The 25,515-nt window shown below is 37.3% G+C and overlaps 1 protein-coding gene and 3 non-coding genes across 4 annotated transcripts; all 4 read right to left on the reverse strand.

Annotated features, from left to right (window-relative positions):
* Positions 1 to 4,225: 4,225 nt before the first annotated feature.
* LOC141339805 (uncharacterized) lies at positions 4,226 to 13,402 on the reverse strand. Its single transcript, XM_073844982.1, has 2 exons — positions 12,970 to 13,402; positions 4,226 to 6,555 (listed from the first exon to the last, which is right to left on the reverse strand). The coding sequence occupies exons 1-2, from the start codon at positions 13,133 to 13,135 to the stop codon at positions 5,417 to 5,419; spliced, it is 1,305 nt and encodes a 434-aa protein (XP_073701083.1). The 5' UTR covers positions 13,136 to 13,402; the 3' UTR covers positions 4,226 to 5,416.
* An 8,397-nt stretch (positions 13,403 to 21,799) lies between these two features.
* trnak-cuu (transfer RNA lysine (anticodon CUU)) lies at positions 21,800 to 21,872 on the reverse strand. Its single transcript has one exon. It is a non-coding gene; the product is annotated as a tRNA-Lys (tRNA).
* A 1,434-nt stretch (positions 21,873 to 23,306) lies between these two features.
* LOC141348590 (small nucleolar RNA U3) lies at positions 23,307 to 23,522 on the reverse strand. Its single transcript, XR_012357516.1, has one exon. It is a non-coding gene; the product is annotated as a small nucleolar RNA U3 (small nucleolar RNA).
* Positions 23,523 to 24,495: 973 nt separating this feature from the next.
* LOC141284057 (U4 spliceosomal RNA) lies at positions 24,496 to 24,636 on the reverse strand. Its single transcript, XR_012338353.1, has one exon. It is a non-coding gene; the product is annotated as a U4 spliceosomal RNA (small nuclear RNA).
* Between the last annotated feature and the right edge of the window lie 879 nt (positions 24,637 to 25,515).

A 25,515-nucleotide genomic window follows, 5' to 3' on the forward strand; every position in this document is an offset into this window, starting at 1 on the left:
AAGTCTGACACAGATAAAGGGACAAATGGCCGGCCAGATAGGGTTCATATTTGGGCGAAAAAGAAGGAAGAACATTTTTTTCTACTTTTTAGTTGTGATTTTCAAAGCACCAAAGGGATCAACTGTATCTAAAATGGTTCATTACTCGAAGCTTTTCAACACGTTGTACACAAATGACATCTTGTGGTCAAAGGTGGAAAACGTTTCTTTTGCATCCCAGTTGTCCAAGCAATTTTTGGACAATTTCATAAAATAAATAAATGTATGCTAAGAAAACCATAAGAAATATTTTACTTACAGAAGGTATAAATGAATTAATCTATAAATAAACTTACAAAACAAAAGTACAACATATTCTTGTATGCATAGATGATCAAGTAAATTAAGAATATTGTTAAGTTGATTAATTTTATTATTCGAAGCTTCTGTGTCGAACGTCACATCACTAATTTTTAGTAAATTGTAGCTTTACCATTCAAACCTTGTTTCTCTTTTTTTTTCTGGCATTGTCATGTGATGCTATTTTATTTATTGTTTTTATTAAAAATTTTTTTCAATTTATGTGTGTACTTCTAACATGTTTGGTAGGTAAAATAAATGTTGTAAATTCAAATTAGAGCATCTTCTGCAATGGATGCATTTTTCAGCCTATAAGGTATCAATACTATAATAAGATAGCCTTGTTTGAAATGGGTTTGGCTAAAAGAAAACTTTGGTTTGTCTATACTACTAGGTACTTATACTATATTGACTGGGTTGAATAAAATTGCATTACTAAAAATAGACTAAATGTAATCAGTTTTCGTCAACTAAAACTAGACTAAAATGTCATTAGTTTTCGTCGACTAAAACTAGACTAAAATAGTCATGGGTAATTCTGACTAAAATAAGACTAAAATGCTCAGACTTTTAGTCGACTAAAAGTTGACTGGACTAAAAGGTGTATGAACTTGACTAAAACTAATAAAAACTAAAATGTCAGGTTCACACAAAGACTAGACTAAAACTAAAATGAAAATCGGCCGCCAAAAACAACACTATTTGCACCACCACATGACTGACCGGTTCTGGATGGATTCCCTAAAATTCAAGATAAAATATAAATGCTGTGTGTGTGTGTGTATAGCCTGGCTCAGAACACCTGCACTTCCACTTGATTTTTTTTTTTTTTTTTTTTTTTCTTCAGTGCTTGCAATCAAATGAAGTGAAGGGGTCTCATTATGACCAGGCAGGTGTGTGTATGTATGTGTGTGTGTGTGTGTGTGTGTGTATTAAAAGAGTACGCTAAATATTAGGGCTGTCAAATGATTAATCATGATTAATCACATCCAAAATAAAACTTCATGTTTACACACTGCGTACTCTCGCTATTTAGTTTGTTTAATAAAAGAACAAGGTATAGACCTGTTCTATACGAAAGATAACCTTAAATGACTTCTATTGTGATCTAGCGCTATATCGAAAATAAAATTATTAATAATTATAGGAGAATATTTAAATTCATTTTAAGATATCTCGCAGCCCCCTGGAGGATCACTGAGGCCCCCTGGTGGGCCGTGGCCCACAGATTGTGAACCACTGGTCTAAGGAAAGAGTTGAAATAGCGATAGAGATGTATAACTTATGAAATGAGATGGTGGACAAAGAGTTCCTCCATATAATAATTAAGGTAGATTTTCAGACTTACATTGGAAATAAAATGATAACGTTTCTATACTTACATCCATTTTGTAGCTAGCTGTGCAGAAACTAAGCAGAAAGAGCTGCAACAGCAGCAAGTGAACAGTACTGCAACGGCAGTAAGACGCACAGAGAACTTGTGCACTCAGTGGTCAAACCTCTAGTTATGCTGGTTAGGTATGTTTTGGTGCTGGGATGCTGGTTTTAGCTGGAATATGCTGGTCCTTTGCTGGTTTATGCTGGTCATGTTGCTGGTTAATGCTGGTCCTTTGCTGGTTTATGCTGGTCCTTGACCAGCAACATGACCAGCATAAACCAGCAAAGGACCAGCATTAACCAGCTAAGGACCAGCATTAACCAGCTAAGGACCAGCATAAACCAGCTAAAACCAGCATCCCAGTACCAAAACATACCTAACCAGCATATGCTGTTTTTTTCAGCAGGGCAGTGAGAAAGGTCTATTCTTGGACTGTTTTAGGGTATGGACAAACAAACTGTATTCTTTTAACAGAATGAGTTTACCTGGTTTTATCGTGTTGTTTTAAAGTCATTTATGTGAACCTTGTAAATACAACAAATCTATTTAAACCAATCTTCTTTTATGTCTCATTCTTGTAACCACCAGTCATCTCTCTCATTTAAATCCGACCCCATTTTAGTCTTGTAACTCGGCTGATAAGGAGAGTGTTACAAACTGTATCATCCACTTCACTTGACATTCTCCTGAGTCTGTGTTCCTGACAAACTGTTTCTAACATTGATCATTTGAATCGTATTCAAATGATTCTGAAGCATGGCGTGATACTTAAGACTTTAAGTAATGGCTGATTAATATTCAGCTTTGATTACATAAATGTATTTCTGTATTAATATTATATTTTTATGTATATTAAAATAGAAAAGCATTATTTTAAATATGTGATTTATTCCTCAATATTACCTTTTTATTTTTGATCAAACAAATGCAGGCATGCATTTAGCACAAGAGACTTATTTAAAAATGTAAAAAAAATAGTAATGTTCCCAGATTGGTACTGTGTTCACAAAGTATTAAGTTTGGTCACAAACTTGGTTTGAACAATCAGGTATATTTGCAGTGTTGTTTTTTGTGCATTGGTTTAGCAAAGTATCAATGTATTCTGCTTTTAATGGTGCTTAGTGTATTTATAGAGAAGTAACACACATGGAAAGGGGCCATGAAGCACATTTGGCTGTAGATAAAAATAATAGAGTATGTAACGCCGATAGATTATAACAATTAACGACCATGAGTGCTTGTGGTGTGTTTTGACGTGCTGCTCAGTTTATCTAAGAAATGATAAAACTGTGCCTTCATTGTTTCGGGGTCTGGTTGAAACCAAGCAGCAGTGAACGTTACTGTTATTATAATTGTCCCTACTTAGAGTTGAGTAACACTGAAATCAACTGCAAATATAAGACTATTAAATCTATCCAGATGTGAGCAGATAATGAATAAACAAATTTAAAAACAGCATTACCAGCTTCCCTTATAAAACCAGTTTATTCTCTTTGTATTGCTACAAAAGTTCTTGAAATATGAATACATCATGGCAGTCCTGATATAAATTACAGGAGCAGAGGTAATTCAGTCCTTCAGTCACGTAGATCTGGTGCAGGATCACAATGCTCCCGACACTAGAGCTGTAAATCTTTGCCCGAACCCGATGGGACCCGACGGGTTCGGTCTTAATTTTTAGCATTCTGCACGGGCTCGGGCCGGGCTCGGGCTTGCGCGGTAAATGAGTGGTCAGGTGATGCGTTTCGTGACTCACTACATTGAAACGGCTGTCATGGAAAATGAAACAGATGTTCTTAGCTGGCGGAACATCAACAAACCATCCTACCCAAAACTTGCCAAATTAGCCAGATCAGTACTAAGCATCCCTGCCAGTAGCAGCAGCAGTGAAAGGGTGTTTAGTGCTGCTGGACGCACCATCAGTGAGCGGAGGACCGCGCTGAAGCCATATACAGTGGATTCAATAATTTTCCTCCACACAAACATATCCTAATATTAGTGAGTAAAGGTTTTTTTTATGTATAACTAAATATCAATTGAGTCTTACATGCATAAAGTAAACAGAGTAGGCTATATAGGCTTATGTTGGCATTATTATTTTATTATTTCAACTGATGTTCACCGTCGCATTGAGACCGGTATGTGGAGAGAAGTGGCGAAGCAAATACGGCGGAGCCTTTGTATTAATTTCGTTATTGACACCTAATATCTTAATTTAGAATGTATATTTATTTATTTTGTTAAGAAAGACTCTTTTTTATAGGCCCGTAGCAGGTCTATTTAGGCTATATTAATTATAGGTTATGCCTAAGCCTATTTGAGCGCGAGATGTCGTTACTGAGATGGTACAATGTTAGAGGACTTATTTCATTTCTTTGTTATAACTTCCTAGTGGCCTATAGCCAAGTCATTAATAATTTATCTTTAAAAATGTATAAATGACTCATTCTTGACAAAAGGCAAAAGTGCTGTGTGCGTGCGCACATTTCAATGATGTCGGGCTGTAAACGGGTTCGGGCTTTTAAAAGCTGTCAGTCTCGGGCTCGGGCTGATTTCGGTCGGGCTCGGGCCTTGTCGGGCCTAACTTTTAAGGCCCGATTACAGCTCTACCCGACACTGAGAATGAGTTGCTCTGGTGTGGTGAAATTTTCCTGAACCGTATTGATGAAAAATGACTCATGCTTCACACCACTGAAGATTCCATTATGAAATCAAATGTACCTACAACAACAGAGATAGCATGACTTGGGCTTAAGACAAACATGACTCAGGTGAGAAAACAAAACACTCATCTGTAAGTATTCAGCTTCTATTACATTTTATTCTACATTTCCCATGTTCACACTTAATGGGACTCCAGTTATTACTCCACGTCTCCATGTTTTATTTCCTATTTGATTGCAACTTTGAATCATTGCTCATATACCATTTAAATTTTATCACTATTCCTCTGCTCTTTACTATTACATATTACCATCAATCTTCGATCCTCAAGAACTTTTTTTATACATCTCATCTGCTTGTTTCAACTCATTTATTAATGCAATTACCCCTCTGTAAATTGCACTACAATTTTTCATTCATCCCGTTCTCAATTTATTGACTTCCTTTCACTATCACCAGCACTACTTACTAAGTATTCTTCATTATTTATTTTCCCTCTTTGGCTAATAGCTAGGTTAGAGAACCTTTTCATGATATGCAAATTTTTTGAGATAGGAGTTTTGGGTTTTCATGAGCTGTATGCCAAAATCATCAATATTAAAACAATAAAAGGCTTGAACTACTTCAGTTAGTGTGTCATGAATCTAAAATATATGAACGTCTAATGTTTATCAGTAGATTACAGAAAATAATTAACTTTATCACAATATGCTAATTTTTTTTAAAAGGACCTGTATATTATTTGATCGGAAGATCTCTAAGATCCCATGCATTTAACCTCCCCTTGACAAAATGGGAGAGAAGTGGTCAAAAGAAACTGTGATACAGAGACAGTCTACTTGTGATCCAATCAACCAAAACACATTTAAACCCAGGTGTAAACAAAGCCCAAATTCACTGCTCAGATATTTTGAAACTTATCAGAGGTGCTTCTGTGATCCTCAAGATTGTCTTGTTTGAGTGATGGCACAGCAAAGACTTCTCACTGGTGTTATTACATGACTGTCAAACTGATAACCTAAAACTACAATTCTCTCATGTGTGAAACCTCATGTGGTATTTAAGTGTTGCTTTATTTCTGAGACTCTTTCCGCAGTGACCACATATAAATGACTTTTCTCCAGTGTGAACACTCATGTGTCTGTCAAGGTGTCCTTTTTGCCTGAAACTTCTTCTACATTGCTGGCAGGTGAAAGGCTTCTCTCCTGTGTGAACTCTTATGTGGTTTTCACGGGTTGCTTTATGATTAAACCTCTTTCCGCACTGAGGGCATGTGTAGGGTTGTTTTCCGGAGTGAATTCTCATGTGGACTTTAAATTGTTGTTTTCGACAATAACTCTTTCCACACTCAGAGCATGTGTAGGATTTCTCTCTATGAGTTCTCATGTGGACTTTAAGGTTTTCATGTTGATCAAAACTCATTCCACACTGATCACACATGTAAGGCTGATCTCCATTGTGAATTCTCATGTGTCTGATAAAGCTTTCTTTTTGAGTGAAACTTACTCCACACTGTTGGCAGGTGAAAAGGCTCTCTCCAGTGTGAACCCTCATGTGACTGTCAAGGTTTCCTTTCCGGTTAAAACCTCTTCCACATTGTTGGCAGGTGTAAGGCTTCTCTCCAGAGTGAACTCTCATGTGTCTGTTAAGGTTTCCTTTTTGGTTGAAACTTCTTCCACATTGTTTGCAGGGGAAAGGCTTCTCTCCAGTGTGAACTCGTAAGTGTCCTTCAAATTCTCCTTTATAATTAAACCTCTTTCCGCACTGAGGGCATGTGTAGGGTTGCTCAGTGTGAATTATCATATGGTCTTCAAAGAGTTGTTTTTGATGGAAACTCTGTCCACACTCAAGGCATGTGTAGGGATTCTCTCCAACGTGACTCCTAACATGTGTTTTAAGACTTCTTCTATAAACGAAATGCTTGCCACACTGTTGACAGCCATATGGTTTCTCTCCTGTGTGAACTCTCATGTGTCTTTTAATGCTTTCTGTTTGATTGAAACACTTTCCAGACTGTTGACATGTAAAATAACTTCTCCCTGTCTTCTGAGTCCTTTTTCTTAAGGTCTTTTCAGTCTGTGAACAACTAAAAGATTTTTCTCCATTTATGAAATCATGATCTTTCTCTTCCATTTCATTCAGCACTTCACTCTCCTCTTTCAGTGCCATCAGGTCTAAGGTGAAAAAAGACTAAAGTTAACCCCAGTTTAAAGACACGAAACACAAAACCACATCAAATTACAGTTAAATGAGTTAAATTATATGAAATTTCTGACATATGCAGATACAGAATACCAGTATAAACAAAAGCACATGGAGGACACAGAACAAAACTGAAAACAAAGAAATACTTGATTTTAATCATATATTATTTAAGTTCTTCATCAAGCAGTCTCTGGTATTTTCATAAGCATAATGTGTTTTTATTGTAGTGATTGTTAACATATGCAGCCTTTAGCATTGTGTATTAGGGCTGCACGATTAACCTTTATCGCATCGATATTGAGGTTTTAACTCCCGCGATAACCTAACCTCAGGAGGCTGAGGTTTTTTCCCCGCCTCTGACATTTGAGTGACAAACCTATTAGCCAATCAAAATGGTCGAATCTTACGTTCCTGGCTTGCTGGCCAATCAGAAAAATGGCAATGGAAACAAGGTTGTACGCAGTGCACCGGCTTTTTGTCAGCAGCAAAGCAGCTAATTCATAGTTTTACATTACATCATATCTGTCCCAAATCTTTGTTAATGTTCATAAAGACTTGACCCTGGAAGATCAAGGATTGTGCATTTAAGCGAAACGTTTGTTTTTCTGTAGCTCTAATAAAGTCTGTATGCTTCATATAGAGATATAATTTATGTTTTAGCCTTTTCTTCAGGCCGCGGAAGCATGGTTACGCACTTAATTTCACAATGCCAGTTTTCCTTGGTCTTATTTGATTTAAATAACTGATCAACAAAAATATGAATTAAAAATTAAGATAAAAATTATACAAAACGAAATTCGTTTGAGAAAGGATTTCCCACAAATAAAAACGTACGAAGTTGTCAAAAAAATTGTATCTGACCCTCTCCAATTCTCCCGGCTTATTGCAGTCCAATTCATACCACGTCGTCCTCTTTGACATTTACAAGTTACACAAACTTCTTTCGTAATAAACAAATAATATTTAAACAATGTAAAACAGAAAAAAATTCTTAATTGGCTACAACAATATATATCGCTCTTTCTCTTTTCGTTTGATCTCTTTAAACTAATCTTTGCCGCTTTTTTGATAATTCTCTAAGTAAACATTTGCCGGTTTGGTGATTAAATAAACTTCCCCTTTAGACTTCCCCTTGAACTACACGCGACGCATCCTGTGTGTGTGTGAGATACCTGCGCTGCCAGTTGTCCGCACAACGAAGCGCTGCACTTTTTCCCGGTTTCATTAAGGGTGGGTGAAAAATGGATTCTCCGATGCATCGCAATCCTCTTTTCAACGAGCTTGTGTTTTTTCCCCGCATATGGCACGTGTGCTCGCTAGAGACACGGCGGGCTTCATTGCACAGAGTTTGCACTATGAGACATGTGCGGATTGTTTGACAGTGTGTGCTTCCACCCGCAGTGTTTTACTTTAGATATGCCTTCATTTCTGCCGGTTGTAATGCAGTACTAGTACCATTAGATGCACAAAACTCACGCACTGACAGACTTTCACTTGCACTTTCTCTTTGTGTTTGTTCATCCTAAAAAGCTCAACTGCAGATGCGGTTAAATGCACTTGCATTTTCTAATACTTTTATAAGAAATCTCTTTAAAGAGCAGGACAAAACATCTGATATCCTCCTGAGACCCCGCCCATTGACTTATGTCCTCTGTAGTGGACATTGTGTTTTCATGCACTTTCTTTGAATTTTTTGAGCCACTCTGTCAAGTCCTGTTGTACTGTGCAGAGGACATCCTGGGCTTTCTAGTGATATGTCATTTGATTGGCTGGCATGCTAGGAACCACTTCTTACACTGAATCCAAAATGGCCGGCATACAAATGAGCACATTTTATGGGAAGGAGAGAGATATGTAAAATTTAGCTTTTTTACATGTTTTTTACTATTATTATAACATATATATTTGTTTATTAAAGGTTCAGTAACAATACATTTAGCTTTCAAAGCTGTTAAATTGTTTATGATTCAAAATATCATCCTTTTTTAAATGTCAACTATAGTGGACATCAGGACCATCTTATTGTAATTAATGACTGCATGTTGTATGAGGCAGAACTGAAGCAGAGAGGATTTTTATAAGATAGTTGAGGGAGACTCTGACTTAGAGCTGTCAGATGAGGATCAATTTGAATGTAACATACAAGAAGATGTTGAAGAAGAGGAAGAAATTGCAGGAGACTCAGATGAGCAGACTGAGACAGACACAGAGACAGAAAAGGAAGAACAGGAAAGATGCCGCACTCTGTGGTTCTGCAGAAGGACAATGCACACCAGCAAATTCACTTCTGAATGGTTGAAGAAAAACAAAATGAAGACTTTGGAGTGGCCTAGCCAAAGTCCTGACCTGAATCCTATTGAGATGCCCACAGCATGACCTTAAAAAGGCGGTCCATGCTCGAAAACCCTCCAATGTGGCTGAATTACAACAATTCTGCCAAGATGAGTGGGACAAAATTCCTGCACAGCGCCGTAACAGACTCATTGCAAGTTATGGAAAATGCTTGATTTCAGTTGTTTTGTTTTTGTTACATAAATGTTGGATTAATATCCCTTTACAGCCATATTCTGTACAGTTTTGTTGTTTGAGTTTGGCTGTCGTTTCGAACTAAAATCGTCCTGTGGTCCACTACAGTGGACATGCTGTAAAATTAAAAATAAAAACAAAACGTAAAAACTCTAAATTGTAGAATTCTTTTTTAACCCAAAGGATGTAGGAAATCACAAAAAAACAACAAAAAAGAGACACTTTTTTTCTTTGGGTCTCTGGAGGATATATCGAAATAGATCTGTGCATTCATTGAATCCTGTTAAAGCAGCCACTGTCATATGTTACTGTCTATTGTTTTAAAAAGTAGCCTGCTTATATAAAAAAAATAAAAATAAAGTGAATTCTGCACGAATTAAATATAATATAAAATCTAATTCACTAGTTCACTTTTGCATATAATAAACAGCGTAAAAGTTAAGCGTGTTTGGCATGCTGTCCGGGAGAGGGCTCCGAGCTCAGCCTTTGGCCCAAACCCAATAGTGCTCCCCCCCTAGCTGGAGGTGAAGAGAAAATAAAAAGGGGGGTGGGAGGGATGCTGGAATCAGAGATAGCTGAAGGTAGGACTGCTTGGTTATTTAAAGGGACTGTAGTAATGGGATAGGGAGAGTGATTGGATAGGGAGTGATTGCTGATGATGAATTGGCCGTGTTAATTATCTGCGCGAGCTCCTCCTGAAATTTGTTAATGAAACATCACTTAAATTGAACCATAATTTTAAGATGGCAGTACTGACATACAGAGATTACAAATATAAACAAAAAGCATAGAAACTGCTATTTTACATATTGTTAAAATGTAAAGATTTATTTTCTTAACATTAATGAACTATAAAATAACTTTAATGATCAATATATAATTCATATTAATATTTTTATTAATTTACAAAGTATGGTTTTGTACTTTTTTAAAAACTAGTAGAGCACTATTTTAGTTTCCTTTCAGTATCCATTTTCAAAAACTATCGGTTAATTAATCGGTATCGGCCAGTGTGGTCCAACCTAGCTATCGGTATCGGTAAAAACCAATATCGGTCGACCTCTAGTTTTTTTAACCCTCTGTGTCGTAAAAGTAACAACATATTTTATTCATAATTTTTGTTTTATGCACTTAATAGTATTGAACGCAAAAATCGAAAATCGCATCGCAATCGCAATATTTGCGATATAATAAACTGCATCTTGTGTTATCTTTGATTAATATTTAAATTTGTTTGATGACCTGAAATATTGAAGTGACAAACTTTAAAAAATTTTAATAATCAGGAAGGGGGCCAACACTTTTTCACACCACTGTAAAACAGACAAGAGTCCAACACAATCATAAAAACTCTCATACTTTGTTAAAAGTCAATGAGTAAAAATGAGTTTTAAGACTAGGTCCCCCGGTTTGTAACCTCATGTGAGGAAGAAACAAAAGTAAATGCTCAGTGGATCTAAATGTTCTTGTTGGAGTGTATAGCTGTATTAAGTCAGAATATTCTAGTCCATTTAGTGATTTAAACACTAAAACCAAAATCGATTAAAATCCATTATAACATGAACAGGAAGCCAATGGAGAGGTGCCAGAAATGGTGTAATATGTTCTCATTTGTGTTCCTGTCAACATACCAGCAGCAGCATTCTGTACCAACTGCAAATGTATGAGAGAAGCCTGGTTAATACCTAAACATATGTATAACTTTTTCTAAGTTACTAAAAGATAGAAAAGACTTCACTTTTGATAATTGCCTCAACTGAAAACAACTAGCTTTAATTACTGAATTAACCCATTTACCCAGTTTTCACTCCATAATAACACCCACATTTTTAACATTGGGCTTCACATATAATCTTAAAACACCAAGATCCAACTCAGAAGAGTCACGAGCACCTCTAGATCCAAATACCACAACTTTTCTTTTCTTCATTAAACTTTAAAAAAGATTTAGAGTCAACCAGGCTTAAATTTCTTGAAAACAGTCCAACAATGGTCCTTTCGACTTTGCATCTTTCCTTTTCAAAGGCAGATAAAGCTGAGAATCATCTACATAAAAATGAAACGAGATGCCAGACTTCCTACAGGAAGCAAATATAGAGAACAGCACAGGCCCAAGAATGGAATCTTGAGGAACTCCACACAAGAATGACGCTGAAGAGGACACCATTACTACACAGTACCCTTTAATACCAATGCAATTTTCTAATTGAGAAACCAAGATATTGTGGTCTACAGTGCCAAATGCTGCTTTAAGATCTAAAAGCAAGAGGAAAGCATAATTACCAAAGTCAGTAGCTAATAACAGGTCATTAAAAACTTTTACAAGGATTTAAAACCTGACTGGAGCACTTCCTGAAATCCATATAAATATAGAAAAGACAGCAGTTGTATTAAAACTATTTTAACACTTTGGGAAAAAATGGCAGTTTTGATACAGGTCCAAATTTGCCTTTTTAATCAATGGTTCCACTATTGCATGTTTCAAATTCTGTGGTGCAACACCTGAGGTGAGACTGCTATTTATAATTCTCTAAATATTTAGTGTGAAATAAAAGTGTGAAGGGACAATGTCTATACAGTAAGAAGATGGTTTCATCTTACCAATAATATCTCCTAAAAAATAAAGAGACACAGGCTCAATCTGGTTAAAACTTTTTAACCAGATTGAGCCTGTGGTTTTATAACAGCTGTATCTTCTATCTCTAGTTTTTAAAACACTAAATTTAAATAGAAATAATAGAAACCAGCCTACATTTTAACTGGGAAGAGGACCAGACATTTACTCATTTGAGCTAAGATAATAATGCACTTACATTACGGTTAATAATAATACATGTCACAGTTAATGTCCAACAACACATATTTTAGCTAAATGTATGTTTTCCTCAGAATAACTGAGGAAAACAACATCTCAAATGTATTTAACAGTTCAAATGTATTTGCCATGGTGGATCAATCTGATCTATAATCGACATTAAGAACTGCTTTAAGAATAAGCGTGCACATCAAATTATCTTGACTCACTGAACCTGGGTCAAATGAGTGAGATTGTATAAATGAAATGGTCATTTATGGTACCACTTTAACCCCAATAGATTTGTTTGATTATTTCAGGTCACGTTTTGGACTTTAATTCCAGCTTTTCTGAGCATCTTTTTTGAAACAGCCCCCAGAGCTTGACATTAAGACTTGATATGCGCTTGTCCTTTAGACAGCTAAATCAATCATCCATTTGAAGAAAAAAGTAAAAAGTTATATGTAATAATAAATAAAAAAATAATTTGTTGTTCAAGTTATTTATTTACAAGCAATATTCTCATTACAATTTCATCAGCTTTAACATAAATAAGCATGCGGTATCTGTGGTATTTATCACATTAAATTGATGGATGTAATTTTGTATCCGGATTAATTTAGATGTAGCTTTAGTGTCCACTGGCTGTTTTATTTGCTTATCAAACACTTTAAATGACTAAATGTAGTCAGCATGCAGTAGCTAAATGTGATCACTTACATTTCAAGGTTTGTGCAAATGACTTTCACATTAATAATTTTCTTAGATACTTTTGCATAATTCGCCTAAGTGCTAGAAATCAATGGTTTTAATATTAGAAGCAGATATTGGGTTTAATGTTACTGAAAAATATATAATTTTTTAGGCTAATTCCATATTATTGTTACAACTTAAATGCATGATCTCATAATGCATTGAAAACAAATGCTCAGTGTGAACGCAGGATATTGAAGGAAGCGTTAGTATTTGTCATGTGATCTCAACACTTCTGTCAAATGTCTTAACATTTCTACACTCGTGTGACATTTCTGTAGTGAATTCAGCTTTGAGAATGAAAACCAACCTGTTTGTTCCTCAGTATCTTCATGTTTGACTCCAAATGTTTCTTCAATCTCCATGTATTCATTCTCCTCTTTAATAAACGCCATCTTTCTTTGTTCCTCAGTATCTTCATGTTTCAATGTTTCTTCAATCTTCATGTCTTCAGTCTCCTCTTTAATAAATGCCATCTTTATAATAGTGTGTCACGTGGATCTCTGTTGATTCTCCAGGAGTTTTTCCTGTGTTTGTACACTTTGTCCTGTTTAAGATGAGAATAATAAAAATAAAAAAATCAATGAAAACTAAATCTCTGGGAGCGTCTCAATCAGCTCCTAGTTCAGTAGTGCATTAGTAAGACAGTCAGAGTTAATAGACTTCTTTATAAAATGTATAAAATATACAAATTACCAAGAAGGTTCATATTTAGGTAGGTTATTTTTGATTTGTATGTCATATCTAATATATTACACTCTCCTGAAATCATTCTCGGTTGTGATTCACTCGAGTCGTTTGTGTTTGTTGTGGTTTGTAGTCCGCGTGCCGCTGAATCGAATCACTGAATCATTTCACAAATGATTTGATTCAAATGATTCGGATTCTGAGTCTCTCAATTCTTATCATCACTCGATTGATTCACGATATAGAGAGAAAAATGAGATGCACATTCTCTGTTACTAACGTCTTAAGTAACAGTAAATAAAGCATTACAACGTTAGATTTAATAGTTATGATTTATTTTACATAGCTTGTAAAAACGCTTTAATTGATGCAACAATATCCATTGGTTTAAAAACTTTAAAACCACAAACCTTTCTGTAGGTGAATCACAACAGATGAGGAGCGCGCAGCTTTATGACGTCACGTCACCAGAGCAAAATAAAAGTCCCATTGGTGCACTTCTTCTTCTTCTTCTTGTTTAAAGGCGACCAACTCCTTAGGAGCATTGTCGCCACCTATCATTGGTGCACTGCTCTCTAAAATCACAAATATATCATAATAATGTTGTATATAGAATAGAATTTCGTACTCATATGATGATGCTTTTCTAAAGTTATTAACTTCGTGAATGTATTATTCTCTTTTTTAATGTACATTTATAACACTTTGTTTTATGTTGATGTACCATTAAGTTCACATAAAACTAGTTAATGCTGCTGTGTAACTGTTACAAAGGTTTTAGTGGTAATGTTATTGTAAGCTTTTATGTAAGCAATTTTGTTTTAAATAAATTTTTTTGTAATGTAAAGGAATATGGTGCATTGATTATTACCTTTTCATTTTCGTTAATTGGCAAAAAAAATAGGCCAACACATTCAGTTCCCTCCATATTTTCTTTTATTAACAGTGAAACGTTTGGGTAATAAATACAAGACACAATAAACTGTTTATTAGAAACTTTAACTAGAAGTACATCTAGGAAAATGAAGATCAGGAGACTTGTTTGTCAGGAGACTGGATGTTTATTAAATCTTGATAATCTACATTATTTGGATTTTCATGATTTACAAGATACAAGTTGTGTAAAATCATTAGAGTCAGGAGTTAAGGGTCAGCAAAGCAGACTCAGTGCTATGAATGGACTTAAAATCAGAAAAAATGCCATGTTGTATTAGTTTTATGATTTTAGTGAATAGTGAAGTTAAATGTTTAAAGAACAAAATACGAGACTTGTTTGAGCTGGTCCTGTGTGTCGCTGTGATCATCCAGACTGACTAAAACACTCAACCACTGGAGTTTATTCAGATTTCAGGAGGCCGTTCTTACAGATGAAGACAAAGCTCTCAGATCACGAGCTTAAACACAGTATTCAAAGGATGTGATCAGTTCTATACTAAACTCTAACTATAGCTCTCATGATCACAGAGATCAGGGAAAGACATTCACACACAACTCAAGTGTTCATTAGCATTAACAAGCACAACAATTAAAGAGGCAGGAACATCGAGAGCATCACAGATTTGTTTTCACACACACCTGAAGCAAAAGAGATTCATTTACAAATGAACATTTACCCTTTTGCTGAATTTCGTAGGCAATAATTTCATTTCAACCAATATAATTGTGTCTTTAACAGTAATGACTGTCACACCTATGGACTGTCTTTGTGTTTGTTTCCATGTTCTCCTTGTCCTTGTTTTCCCTGATGTTTTCTAATGCCTATATTTGGTTTTCCTGTTCCTGTTTCCATTGATTTCAGGAGTGTCTTGTCTTTCATTCATTTAGTTGAGTATTTAATAATGTTCTGTTTGTGGTTTTCTTCTCTGATGTCTTACGTCCTTCAAGTGAATGTCTTCCTGTTTTACTCCTGAGTTGTGTTTTAGTTTGTCAGTTAAAGACTGTTTTAAGTTCACTCCTGCGTTTCCTCATCTCCTCGTTTCCCGCTCCGTAGATTTGTGAAATATGACAATGATAATGAAATGATAATAAATAATAAATATCCAATCATAAATTTGCCTTAACAAATTGCTTAATGTACCTGTGTTAAAAGTAAATATTTCTTATTTGAAAGTACAAATATTGATTATATAAACCTAATTCTTCAAGTTTCTTTATAAAGGCAAATGAATGTCTTTATTTATACCTAAACTTAGTCAACTGTGAGTATACATAGTACTTCATTACTATTCATGAAAAATATGAATGGAAGTTATTTAGATTTGAGCATGTTTATTAAATCTTGATATTCTACATTATTTGGATTTTCATGATTTACAAGTTGTGAGAGTCAGGAGTGAAGAGTCAGCAAAGCAGACTCGGTGCTATGAATGGACTTAAAACCTGACTGAAATTTTCCAGAAATACTTAGAAAATACCAAACACAAACGGTTCTAGTACCTTAGGTTAAAGAAACCACAGAATTTGGCTGATAGTTATTTAAAACAGATGTGTCTAAAGAATAATGACTGCAAAATACATTCAGGAAAGAGCATTAGAAACTCAGCAGAAAGATAAATGGCATTTGAATTTTAAAATAAATATATATTGCTTTAGGAGTGTGTGAATATGAATGTGAAATCATGCTAAGTGTCATCTTTTGTCTTTATTGGCTGTTGATGTTTCTGCCTCATTTCTTTAATTGGTGTCTTTGTTTCTGATCAATATCTGAGTTAAATATGAATGCAGAGGCTGAAGGTGAGTCTTTCCCTGATCTCTGTGATAATGAGTCTATAGTTCTGCTGATTGGATTAGAGTCACAGAAAATCTGGGCACATTCCTGTAACTGCTCACATCCTTTGCATATTTTATCTTCTAATGAAGATCCTGAAATCTGTCTAAAACTCCAGTGATTGAGTGCTTTAGTCAGTCTGGATGACCGCAGCGCTACACAGTAACATCTCAATCAAGATCTGATGAAGATTCACTCAGTCTCCTGATCTTCTCTTCTGAGTTTACTACAGGTCTAACTGGATATTGCGGGTATTTTGGTTTCAAAACTTGTAACTTCACAAAAATCATAACTCTTATGCAGTGGTGGACAGTAACGAAGTAGTTGTAATTCGTTACTGTACTTAAGTACATTTTTCAAGTATCTGTACTTTACTGGAGTAGTTTTATTTTGAGTAACTTTTACTTTTACTTCACTACATTCCAAAGCATAATATCGCACTTTTTACTCCACTACATTTAATAAAACATGTCGTTACTCCTTATAATATATTACGTGCTCCGAGACGCAGAAGCAGTGTCTGATTAATGAACAAACTGATTCTTTTCAATCGGTTCGCAAATCGCCACAAGCGATTCATTCACGAATTGGACTGATCCAATTGCAGCTGTTCAAACTCACTGATTCAAATGAGCCGTTTAGAGCGAGTCTCCAGTCATCTGAATTCACAAATAAGAACCGGGAGATTGTGAGCGCGCGCGACTGATGCTGCGAAAAGTAAGATATAATGTCGAGTTTTAGGATTAATTATTGCAACTGTCAGTTGTTTGCGAACTAAATCTGCTGTAAAGGGTGATGTATTTAAGCCCGCTGAAATGATTAAAGGTCCCATATCGTACACATTTCTGGAGGTTTATTTTATTTGTTGATGTCCTTAAGAATATATATTTGCGGTATAAGTGCCAAAATCTATCTCAATATATTTTTACAGCTCCTTTTTTAGGAGCTCTGTCAAAAACAGGTCGATTTTGGCCCATCTAATTAATATTCATGAGCATCTCTTCTGATTGGCCTGTTGTTTTCTGAGTGACGCACAACCAGGCCAATCACAGGTAACTACGGTCATGTATGCTGTAAGCGTAAGCGAGCTCAGAGCAATAGAGAGAGCTGATACTCAACAGGATATTTTAGAATGATCATTAATGTTTTTTCTTTTACAAACACCGAATGCAGTAGGCTACATAACTGTTGCTTTAGTAAAGCCCCTTTCACAATGCGCGCTGATTCTGGAAAATTACGGGAACTGTGTGAACCAAAGCCAGAACCTAAAGGCAGTGTTGTAGTAATGATGCACGTTATCAAGCGACTCTTCACAACGAAAAATAACGTTACGTGCAAAGTGGAATGAAGCAGCGATCATCGGGCAGAGTCAGCTCCTCACTATCAGCGCTGAAGCACAGTTTGTTCAGGTTAGTTTCAGTTTAGTGAAACGTACGCGTCGCATTACATCTCACATCCAAACGTCACATGTCTTTATGGTTTGTGTGTAAAGCAAGCACAGATTCCGGAAAACAACTGTGAATGAACCAAATTAAACAATTCCGGAACAAATCGTGGGACACATTATCCGTGTATTTACCGGAATCGCTGTGTGAAAGAGGCTGAAGTTGACGTGCCGCTGGTCTCTTATATTCACGTTGTTCTGAAGCCTGTACAATGATCGTAGCTTGACATCTATCGACTGAACAGGGTTTTCTCCACTTGTTTTCCTGTTGTTGTTGCTCAATAATGGAATGGATGCGTTGTTGTCTGGGGGTTTGACAAAAGGAGGGTGGGACGTTGGTTTGTGACTGAAGGCGGTGACTTGAGTCGATCGGACGTCACATCGTTACGGAAGTCACAGCTGCTCGTGAAAATGAACAGCTACTTTAAGCAGGCTGTGTGCAGTTTACTGTGGATTGACTGTTTTGAAACTCATATGGTAGTTAGATAGCCCCTAGACCTTAGTTATCATGAAAAAAGCCAGGAAATTTTGATTTTGACGATATGGGACCTTTAAATGCAGACACATCATCAACATCGTCTCTTTTTAGGTAAAAAAACGAAACATTAAAATAACACAGATTAAATCAAATAACTCATAACGTTACACGTTCATATTCCTCGCTGCTGTAACCTCAACAGTTTTATTAAAATGCTACGCATTTAGCCCTATGTGACGTCTGTTTTTATATTGTTTATTAACGGTATACTTTTTATATTGTTTGAATCAACTAGCCTAATATACAGAAATAAATGTTTATTCATAACCATACTGAAAATAAGTAAATATTGTTAGCTGATGCTAACTGTCTAGCTAACAAGCTTGCTGGTGCTAAGTTGAGGTAATTTTCAGATATGAAGTCCAAATATTTATAATCAACCATCTAGACAGATTACATCTGAGGGAAAAGAAAATATGTGATGTTCAGATGGTAACTACAGAAATTATCAAAGTGGGAAGTGATGCCCTCTGGGGACATTTGGCCAGGGGTGTTTTTACACCACAGACAATGTTTGAGAAAAAAGAAAAATATTATGAAAATATAATTAAATTTTTCTTCCTAACTTCAGGCCTTATTCTCATATCATTTATAACTGTGCCGTTCCGCAAAATAACAAGCTTTAAAACACTTTTCTTACTGGTGAAAATGAGATGGTTAAATCAGTTTTCTCTCAGGTAACGTTACAATGCAATGTAAGCTTCACAGTGAACATTGTCAACGTAGACCATATCAACAACAAAAATCTATCTTGACTCCATATAGGCTAGTGGTTATTTTGGGAAAAACCAAGGCTTATAGTAGGATTATAAAAAATATATATGCTAATATAAATTTATAGCCTTTATAAAATTGCAAAATATGTCAGTACTTTTTTACTTAAGTACACAAAAAATGTAGTACTTTTGTACTTTCACTCAAGTAAAATGGAAAAAGGAGTACTTTTACTTTTACTGGAGTAATATTCTATTATACGTATCTGTACTTTTACTCAAGTACTTGATTTGTGTACTTCGTCCACCACTGCTCTTATGTAACATGAATGCACTTCTACCCACATAGCAATTGACGTCTGGCCCAGCTCTGGGCCAAGCAAGCAGTTACACTCGGCCCGAATGCCGCAAAGAATTACGGCCCGTGTGCGGCCCAAATCTGGACTACAGACATGAGGCACACGTGAGCCATAACTGGCCCAAATCTCAGCCAAATAGTAACTTATAACCAGCTCTAAACTGAGCCAGAACATGTTTTAATAGTGCTACCCAATCTCAGCCTTTAGTCAACCACATAGAGACCACAGTGATAGCAGTTAACCATTGAATCAATGTCCAAAATGGTTGATTTATGAATCTTTTGTATCCGCTATTTATGTTGAAAATTTATCAAACCACCATTGTTGTGATCAGTATTTGCTGTAGTTAGACTCTTGACTCTAATGTTAGAATTTCATTGTCTTTTGTAACAATGTGCTAAAATACATTGGTTAAGACAATGAAAGCTAAAATCTGCTGGGAGCAGATGATGATAGTAATTGCAATCTTGGTGAGCTTGCTTAAATATTTGTTCACAAGTGTGTTTGAATTTATATGTCGTTGTTTTTTTTTTGAGACAAATTTTAGCAGGGGTCCAGATATCGTACTTCTATAAATTAACCAGGAAAAAACACATCAAGAATCAGCGTATGCAACTCAACAATGGTGACATTCGGCAAAACAAATTTTTATGCAGAAATGCATGCTGGGTATTAACATAGTACAAAACTCATTCATGATTCCCAGCATGCATTGCAGTTGATCTGTTTATCTGAATTAGCTTGATGATTGTCACCATTGATGTGGTTTGCATGACAAGTGTTGATGTCTAAATCTTACTTAACATTACCACAGAATTTTTGCATTTGTGATAAAGAACACTTACATCAGTAATGAAAGACCATCAATTTTATTCAGTATTATTTATCAGCTTTAGTTTCTTTAGCTTAATTGACACCATCACAAATAGTAATCTGCTCCAACTGCATTTTTTTAAACTTTTTTTTTGGCCTCAGTGTTTATACTGAAACACTATTGTAGATCCAAAAGACAGTTAACTTAACAAAAAGTAAGAGTCAAGAGCCCAACTAAAGCTATTACTGATCACAATAATGGTGATTTGTTGAAATTTTAACATTCTTTTTAGCATTAATAGCGGGTGATATTAATTCAATGTCATTAACATTGACAAATCAACCATTTCTGACATTGATTCAATGGTTGCTTGATATCAGGGTGGTCTCTATCTGGTTGACTGAAGGCTGAGATTGGGTAGCCCTATTAAAACACGTTCTGGCCCTGTTCAGGGCTGGTTATAAGTTACCATTTGGCTGAGATTTGGGCCAGTTATGGCTCATGTGTGGCTCATGGCTGTATTGCAGATTTGGGCCGCACAAGGGCCGTAATTCTTTGTGGCATTTGGGCCGAGTGTAACTGCTTTGCTTGGCCCAGAGCTGGGCCAGATGTCAATTGCTATGTGGGTAGTAATCCATCTGCAAACACAAAACTTGATTACTACATTCACACGCAAAACTACAGGCAAATGGTGTTTTATATGTGAGATTATAGGTTAATCATGGAAACAAAACATGATTACTACACTTTCACTATAGTAAAAGCATGGTAAATTACTTGATTATTTATAGTAAGACTGTGTTTACATTTAAAGAACGAGTAAACTGAGTTTAATAAGTACGATTACAGGCACAATTATGTTTAATATGTGAGATTTTAGTCAAGTCATGAAAAGAAAACATGATTACTACACTTTCACTATAGTAAAGCCATGGTAAATGACGACAAACACAAGCACAACGTTTTTTGTTGTTGCTGTTCATTCAGATTTTCATTTATAGTAAGACTGTGTTCATACAGTTGTAATCGATCAGCCAAAAACACAACATGGTTAACTTACTACGCTTTCACTATAGTAAAAACAAGGTAAATTGTCATAAGGGATGACTGCACTTACAGCTGAAACGCGTTTTTTCCCCCATTTAAATCGAACTTAAGAACGTGTAAATAGACTTAAGAAAGTTAGATTTCATTTAAACTGTTTCATTATGGGAAATTCGCAAGTCAAAAGTTTGTGAACGCCAAACACGGATGAACGACGGACGAAAACCTAACGAGTTACCAATTGAGCACATTGTAAACAGAGAGGAGGAAAGTAGAAAACATGTATTACTTACTTTGAAAAGTTATCCTATATTCCGTTCGTCTGATTTTTGAACCTGACTTAGAATGAAACTGAGCACGATGAGTGGCTCTCAACAATGGAGCTCGAGCGATGCGATTGGTGCCTCGTCCATTCTCACAATGGACGGCGAGCGACGCGATTGGCTCTCATCCATTCTCACAATGGACGGCGAGCGACGCGATTGGCTCTCATCCATTCTCACAATGGACGGCGAGATCGGCGATTGGACGAGGAGACGGCCGCGGAAACAGACGATCCTGCTCCAGGTAGCGCCACAGAGACAGCCGCTGTGTGTCTGCTGCCGCCGGATCACGGTTGTAAAAGCAAGGGTTACGGTTAGGGATTAGAATCGCACGTACTAACAGGCTGTTTTGAAAGATGTTTCCGGAGCTCGCAAAATCCACTTAGCCTGTGCGGCGAATGGGCACGCTGGAGCCCGCCACCCTGTTGGGAAGAAAGAGAGCCAACAGAGGCGCCCAACGTGGGGCTCGAACCCACGACCCTGAGATTAAGAGTCTCATGCTCTACCGACTGAGCTAGCCGGGCTGGTTGAGGTTTCCTTCACCGGGTCGGAGGCAGTTTTCATCGGCTCCCAAATGACACAGGCGAAACGGAGGCTCTCGCGTTGTGCCGAGACTGTCGAGCCGTCCCGTGGGTAGGGCTTAGAGCAGGCTTAGAGTTTTCTTCTGTCAGTTTTGACCCAATCTGTTTTTGGGAAGCGCAGTTTGACCCAGCAGTGCAGGCCAACAACATGTTCTGTCTTGCCGCGTGAAGGCGGTTCAATGCTTTGGACAGCGTATGGTTGAGATGTGATTTTCCACCAATTTGGGGCACCTTTCTTATGGAAATCAAGGATAAATCTATATAAGGATAAGGATAAATCTTCTATTTTTCGGTGGTCTTTTGAGAACACTAGATTTATATGTCAATTCCAACATAACACCGACTGTTACGCAACAGTCCCGGGATCGTTAATAGTTACGCCTCCAACATTTGCATCGCCCAATCATCGGTAACGTCAGTACATCAGTAAAACAAGGCAAGCCACTGAAGGGACACGGTTAGCTTAATGCTAGCACTAGCCTGTTACATTGCAGTACAAAAGATATCACTTACCACATAAACAGAGAGATGACTGTGCTGATGATGGTGAATGATGGAGAAATAACTGCGCTGATGATGGCGAATGATTTACAGATCCAGAGTATCACCGAGAAGCAGCTGAACTTGTGTGGTAAGAAGAGCTCCCTCTGCATTATAACTTTACACAGAGCACATGGATCACAGTAATGAGACTAAAATGTCTGCGATTCAAAACGGCAGATTCAAGTCAAGTCAAGTCAAGTCACCTTTATTTATATAGCGCCTTTTACAATACAGATTGTGTCAAAGCAACTGCACAGTATTTAAACAGCACAATAGTGTGTAAGTAACGCATTATTGTAACAATCAATTTTCAGTTAAAGGCAGTTCATCAAGATTCAACAAACCACATATTAAAAGCGGCTAGAGCTCCTAATTAAATATATATTTTTTATCAATGTGCCAGCTATAGAGATGAGCAGCTCTGTGAAACAGCCAATCGGAGCAGAGCTCATTAATATTCATGAAGCTTCCAAAAAAGGCAATAACAGAGCATTTCATTCTAGGAACAAATCCTAGGGTTGTAAATGGTCCTGTAAAACCGTTTCTGGAGATTGTTTGCCCTTTCCTATGCCATTTACCTTCTATGTAGACATCAAAGAACAAATTAAAATATTCTCTCAATGCATTTTATGGCAACTTTAAGTTGATAGAACCAGCTGACATCTTATCCTGACATTCTGAATCTCAAGGATGGTGACACCCACCAACAAAAATGTAAAAAAGAACAACAAAAAAAAGATAAAGTAGTTTCATCAGATATACACCAATTATGAGCCAAACAGTCAATCGCAGCTACACACAAGATTGTTAATCTGATATTTACAATTTTCAAAGACCACTCTGATCATACTCTCTTCTTCTATGCTGCATAAATGCCACACAGAACGTTCATCAATGGTGTGGAGCATAGGGAATAAACCATTACTCCACACCCGATTCACGCTCAGAAAAGAATATCAAAGCTCATCATCGTAGTTTGGGAGACACTACACTTTTGAAACACACTTCTTAGTTAAAAACTATAGAAATGATCCCTGAAAACATAGTCTTGACCTCCATTTTGCAAAACCAGCTTAGGCGACTTCTGACACTTTGAGTCTCAGAGATGGTGACAACCTAACAACAGAGATGAGAAAAGTTACATCTGAAACATCATTAGAGTCCTAAAAAATTTTTTGTAATTTTAGTCGGATGCAGTTTTCATCGGCCCCCAAATTACACAGGCGAAACTGAGGTTCTCGCGTTGTGCGAGACTGTCAACCCGTCCCGTGGGTAGGGCTTAAAGCAGGCTTAGAGATTTCTTCTGTCAGTTTTGACCCAATCTGTTTTTGGGAAGCGCAGTTTGACCCAGCAGTGCGGGCCAACAACATGTTCTGTTTTGCCGCGTGAAGGCGGTTCAATGCTTTGGACAGCGTATGGTTGAGTTGTGATTTTCCACCAATTTGGGGCACCTTTCTTATGGAAATCAAGGATGATTTCATGGGAAATGGCAAACTGGTGTAGCGTTTGGCTAATAAGCTAAAGCTACAAAGGATGTACCGGTGCCCCGTCGTCCGAGCAGAATCCACATTCGGCCGTAATCGGAGGTTACTACTAACGTTCGATTGTGTGTCATATTGAGTTTGGCGCAGGCCCCTTAGTGGAAAACAGGCCCTCGGCGGCTGAAACAAAAGACGAAGAATGCATCCACATGCACATGAATCAGGAGTGTTAAATAAAGAAACCCCGCAAGATGACGAGGTGGTCCAGTGGTTAAGGCGGTGGAAGGCTAATACATTGTGTTCGACACGCATTGGAAGCTTTAGCGCCACTGAGAGCCCACCGGACCAGACAGGACCAACCTGTTTACGATGGGTAACGGTGATTTGTAATTGCGCTGCAGTTTAACGATACCTGTCTTGAGAACATATTGACAAAACAACAAGCCTTCTGGCTCTGGCGCTCTATCATCAGTAGACAGCTTTTTGGCGAGGAAAAAAAACCCTAAACGAAACAAGGCTATATTTCTCAACAAAACTCTAAGCCTCCAGAGAGGCTAGCAAAAATTGCCAAAGCTAACTGTATTTCAAGTCATCCTGGCGGGGTATTGGGTAAAGTTTTCAACCAGCAATGATCGCGCCTCGGATAAACCTCATAGGCTACAATATTGCCTCTGCGAAAGAATGCCAGCGACGGTCGTGACCTTTTCGTGCACCTACGTGGATGTGAACCGACAAGGTGGCAGCAAGCTTTAAACATGAGGCACAAACAGTCTCCTGGCACGGGTTGCTGCACCGTGTTTCCACGGAACAGATTAGAGGTGTGTAAAAGACGGCTCATTCACTATTCCCTCTGTGCTCAAAACAGCCTGCTGAAAGCACGGCAGCAGCAGCTGAAAAGGTCCGCAGCATGGCCTGTCTCGGTCAGCAAGGGGACGGGGTGGCCGAGTGGTTAAAGCGATGGACTGCTAATCCATTGTGCTCTGTGCAATGGTTGGAATCCCATTCTTGTCGTTCGGTTCCTTTAGCACCGGACCTTAATCCAGGTCCTGGGGACCCCATGCTAAACTTTTTGTGTGTCCTCCTTATCTAACACACTCAGTTCAGTTTTTAGAGTTCTCTACTAATGAACTGATGATCTGAATCAGGAGTGCTAAATAGAAAATGCCACGTAAAATGACGAGGTGGCCGAGTGGTTAAAGCGATGGACTGCTAATCCATTGTGCTCTGCACGCGTGGGTTCGAATCCCATCCTCGTCGTTTGGCTCCTTTAGCAGTAGTCCTGGGGACCCCGCTCTGCACTTTTTGAGTGTCCTCCTTATCTGACACACTCAGTTCAGTTCACTGAGTGCTCTACTAATGAGCTGATGGTCTGAATCGGGAGTGTTAAATAAAAGGACCACGGAAAGTGACGAGGTGGTCGAGTGGTTAAGGCGATGCAAGGCTAATCCGTTGTGCTCGGCACACCTTGGTTTGTGTGGGTTTGAATCCCATCCTCTTCATTTGATGATTTAGCACCACTGAGAGCCCACCAGAACAGACAGGCCCAACCTGTTTACGATGGG

Source organism: Garra rufa, chromosome 1 (genome assembly GCF_049309525.1).
Source record: "Garra rufa chromosome 1, GarRuf1.0, whole genome shotgun sequence".
Classification (NCBI taxonomy): domain Eukaryota; kingdom Metazoa; phylum Chordata; class Actinopteri; order Cypriniformes; family Cyprinidae; genus Garra; species Garra rufa.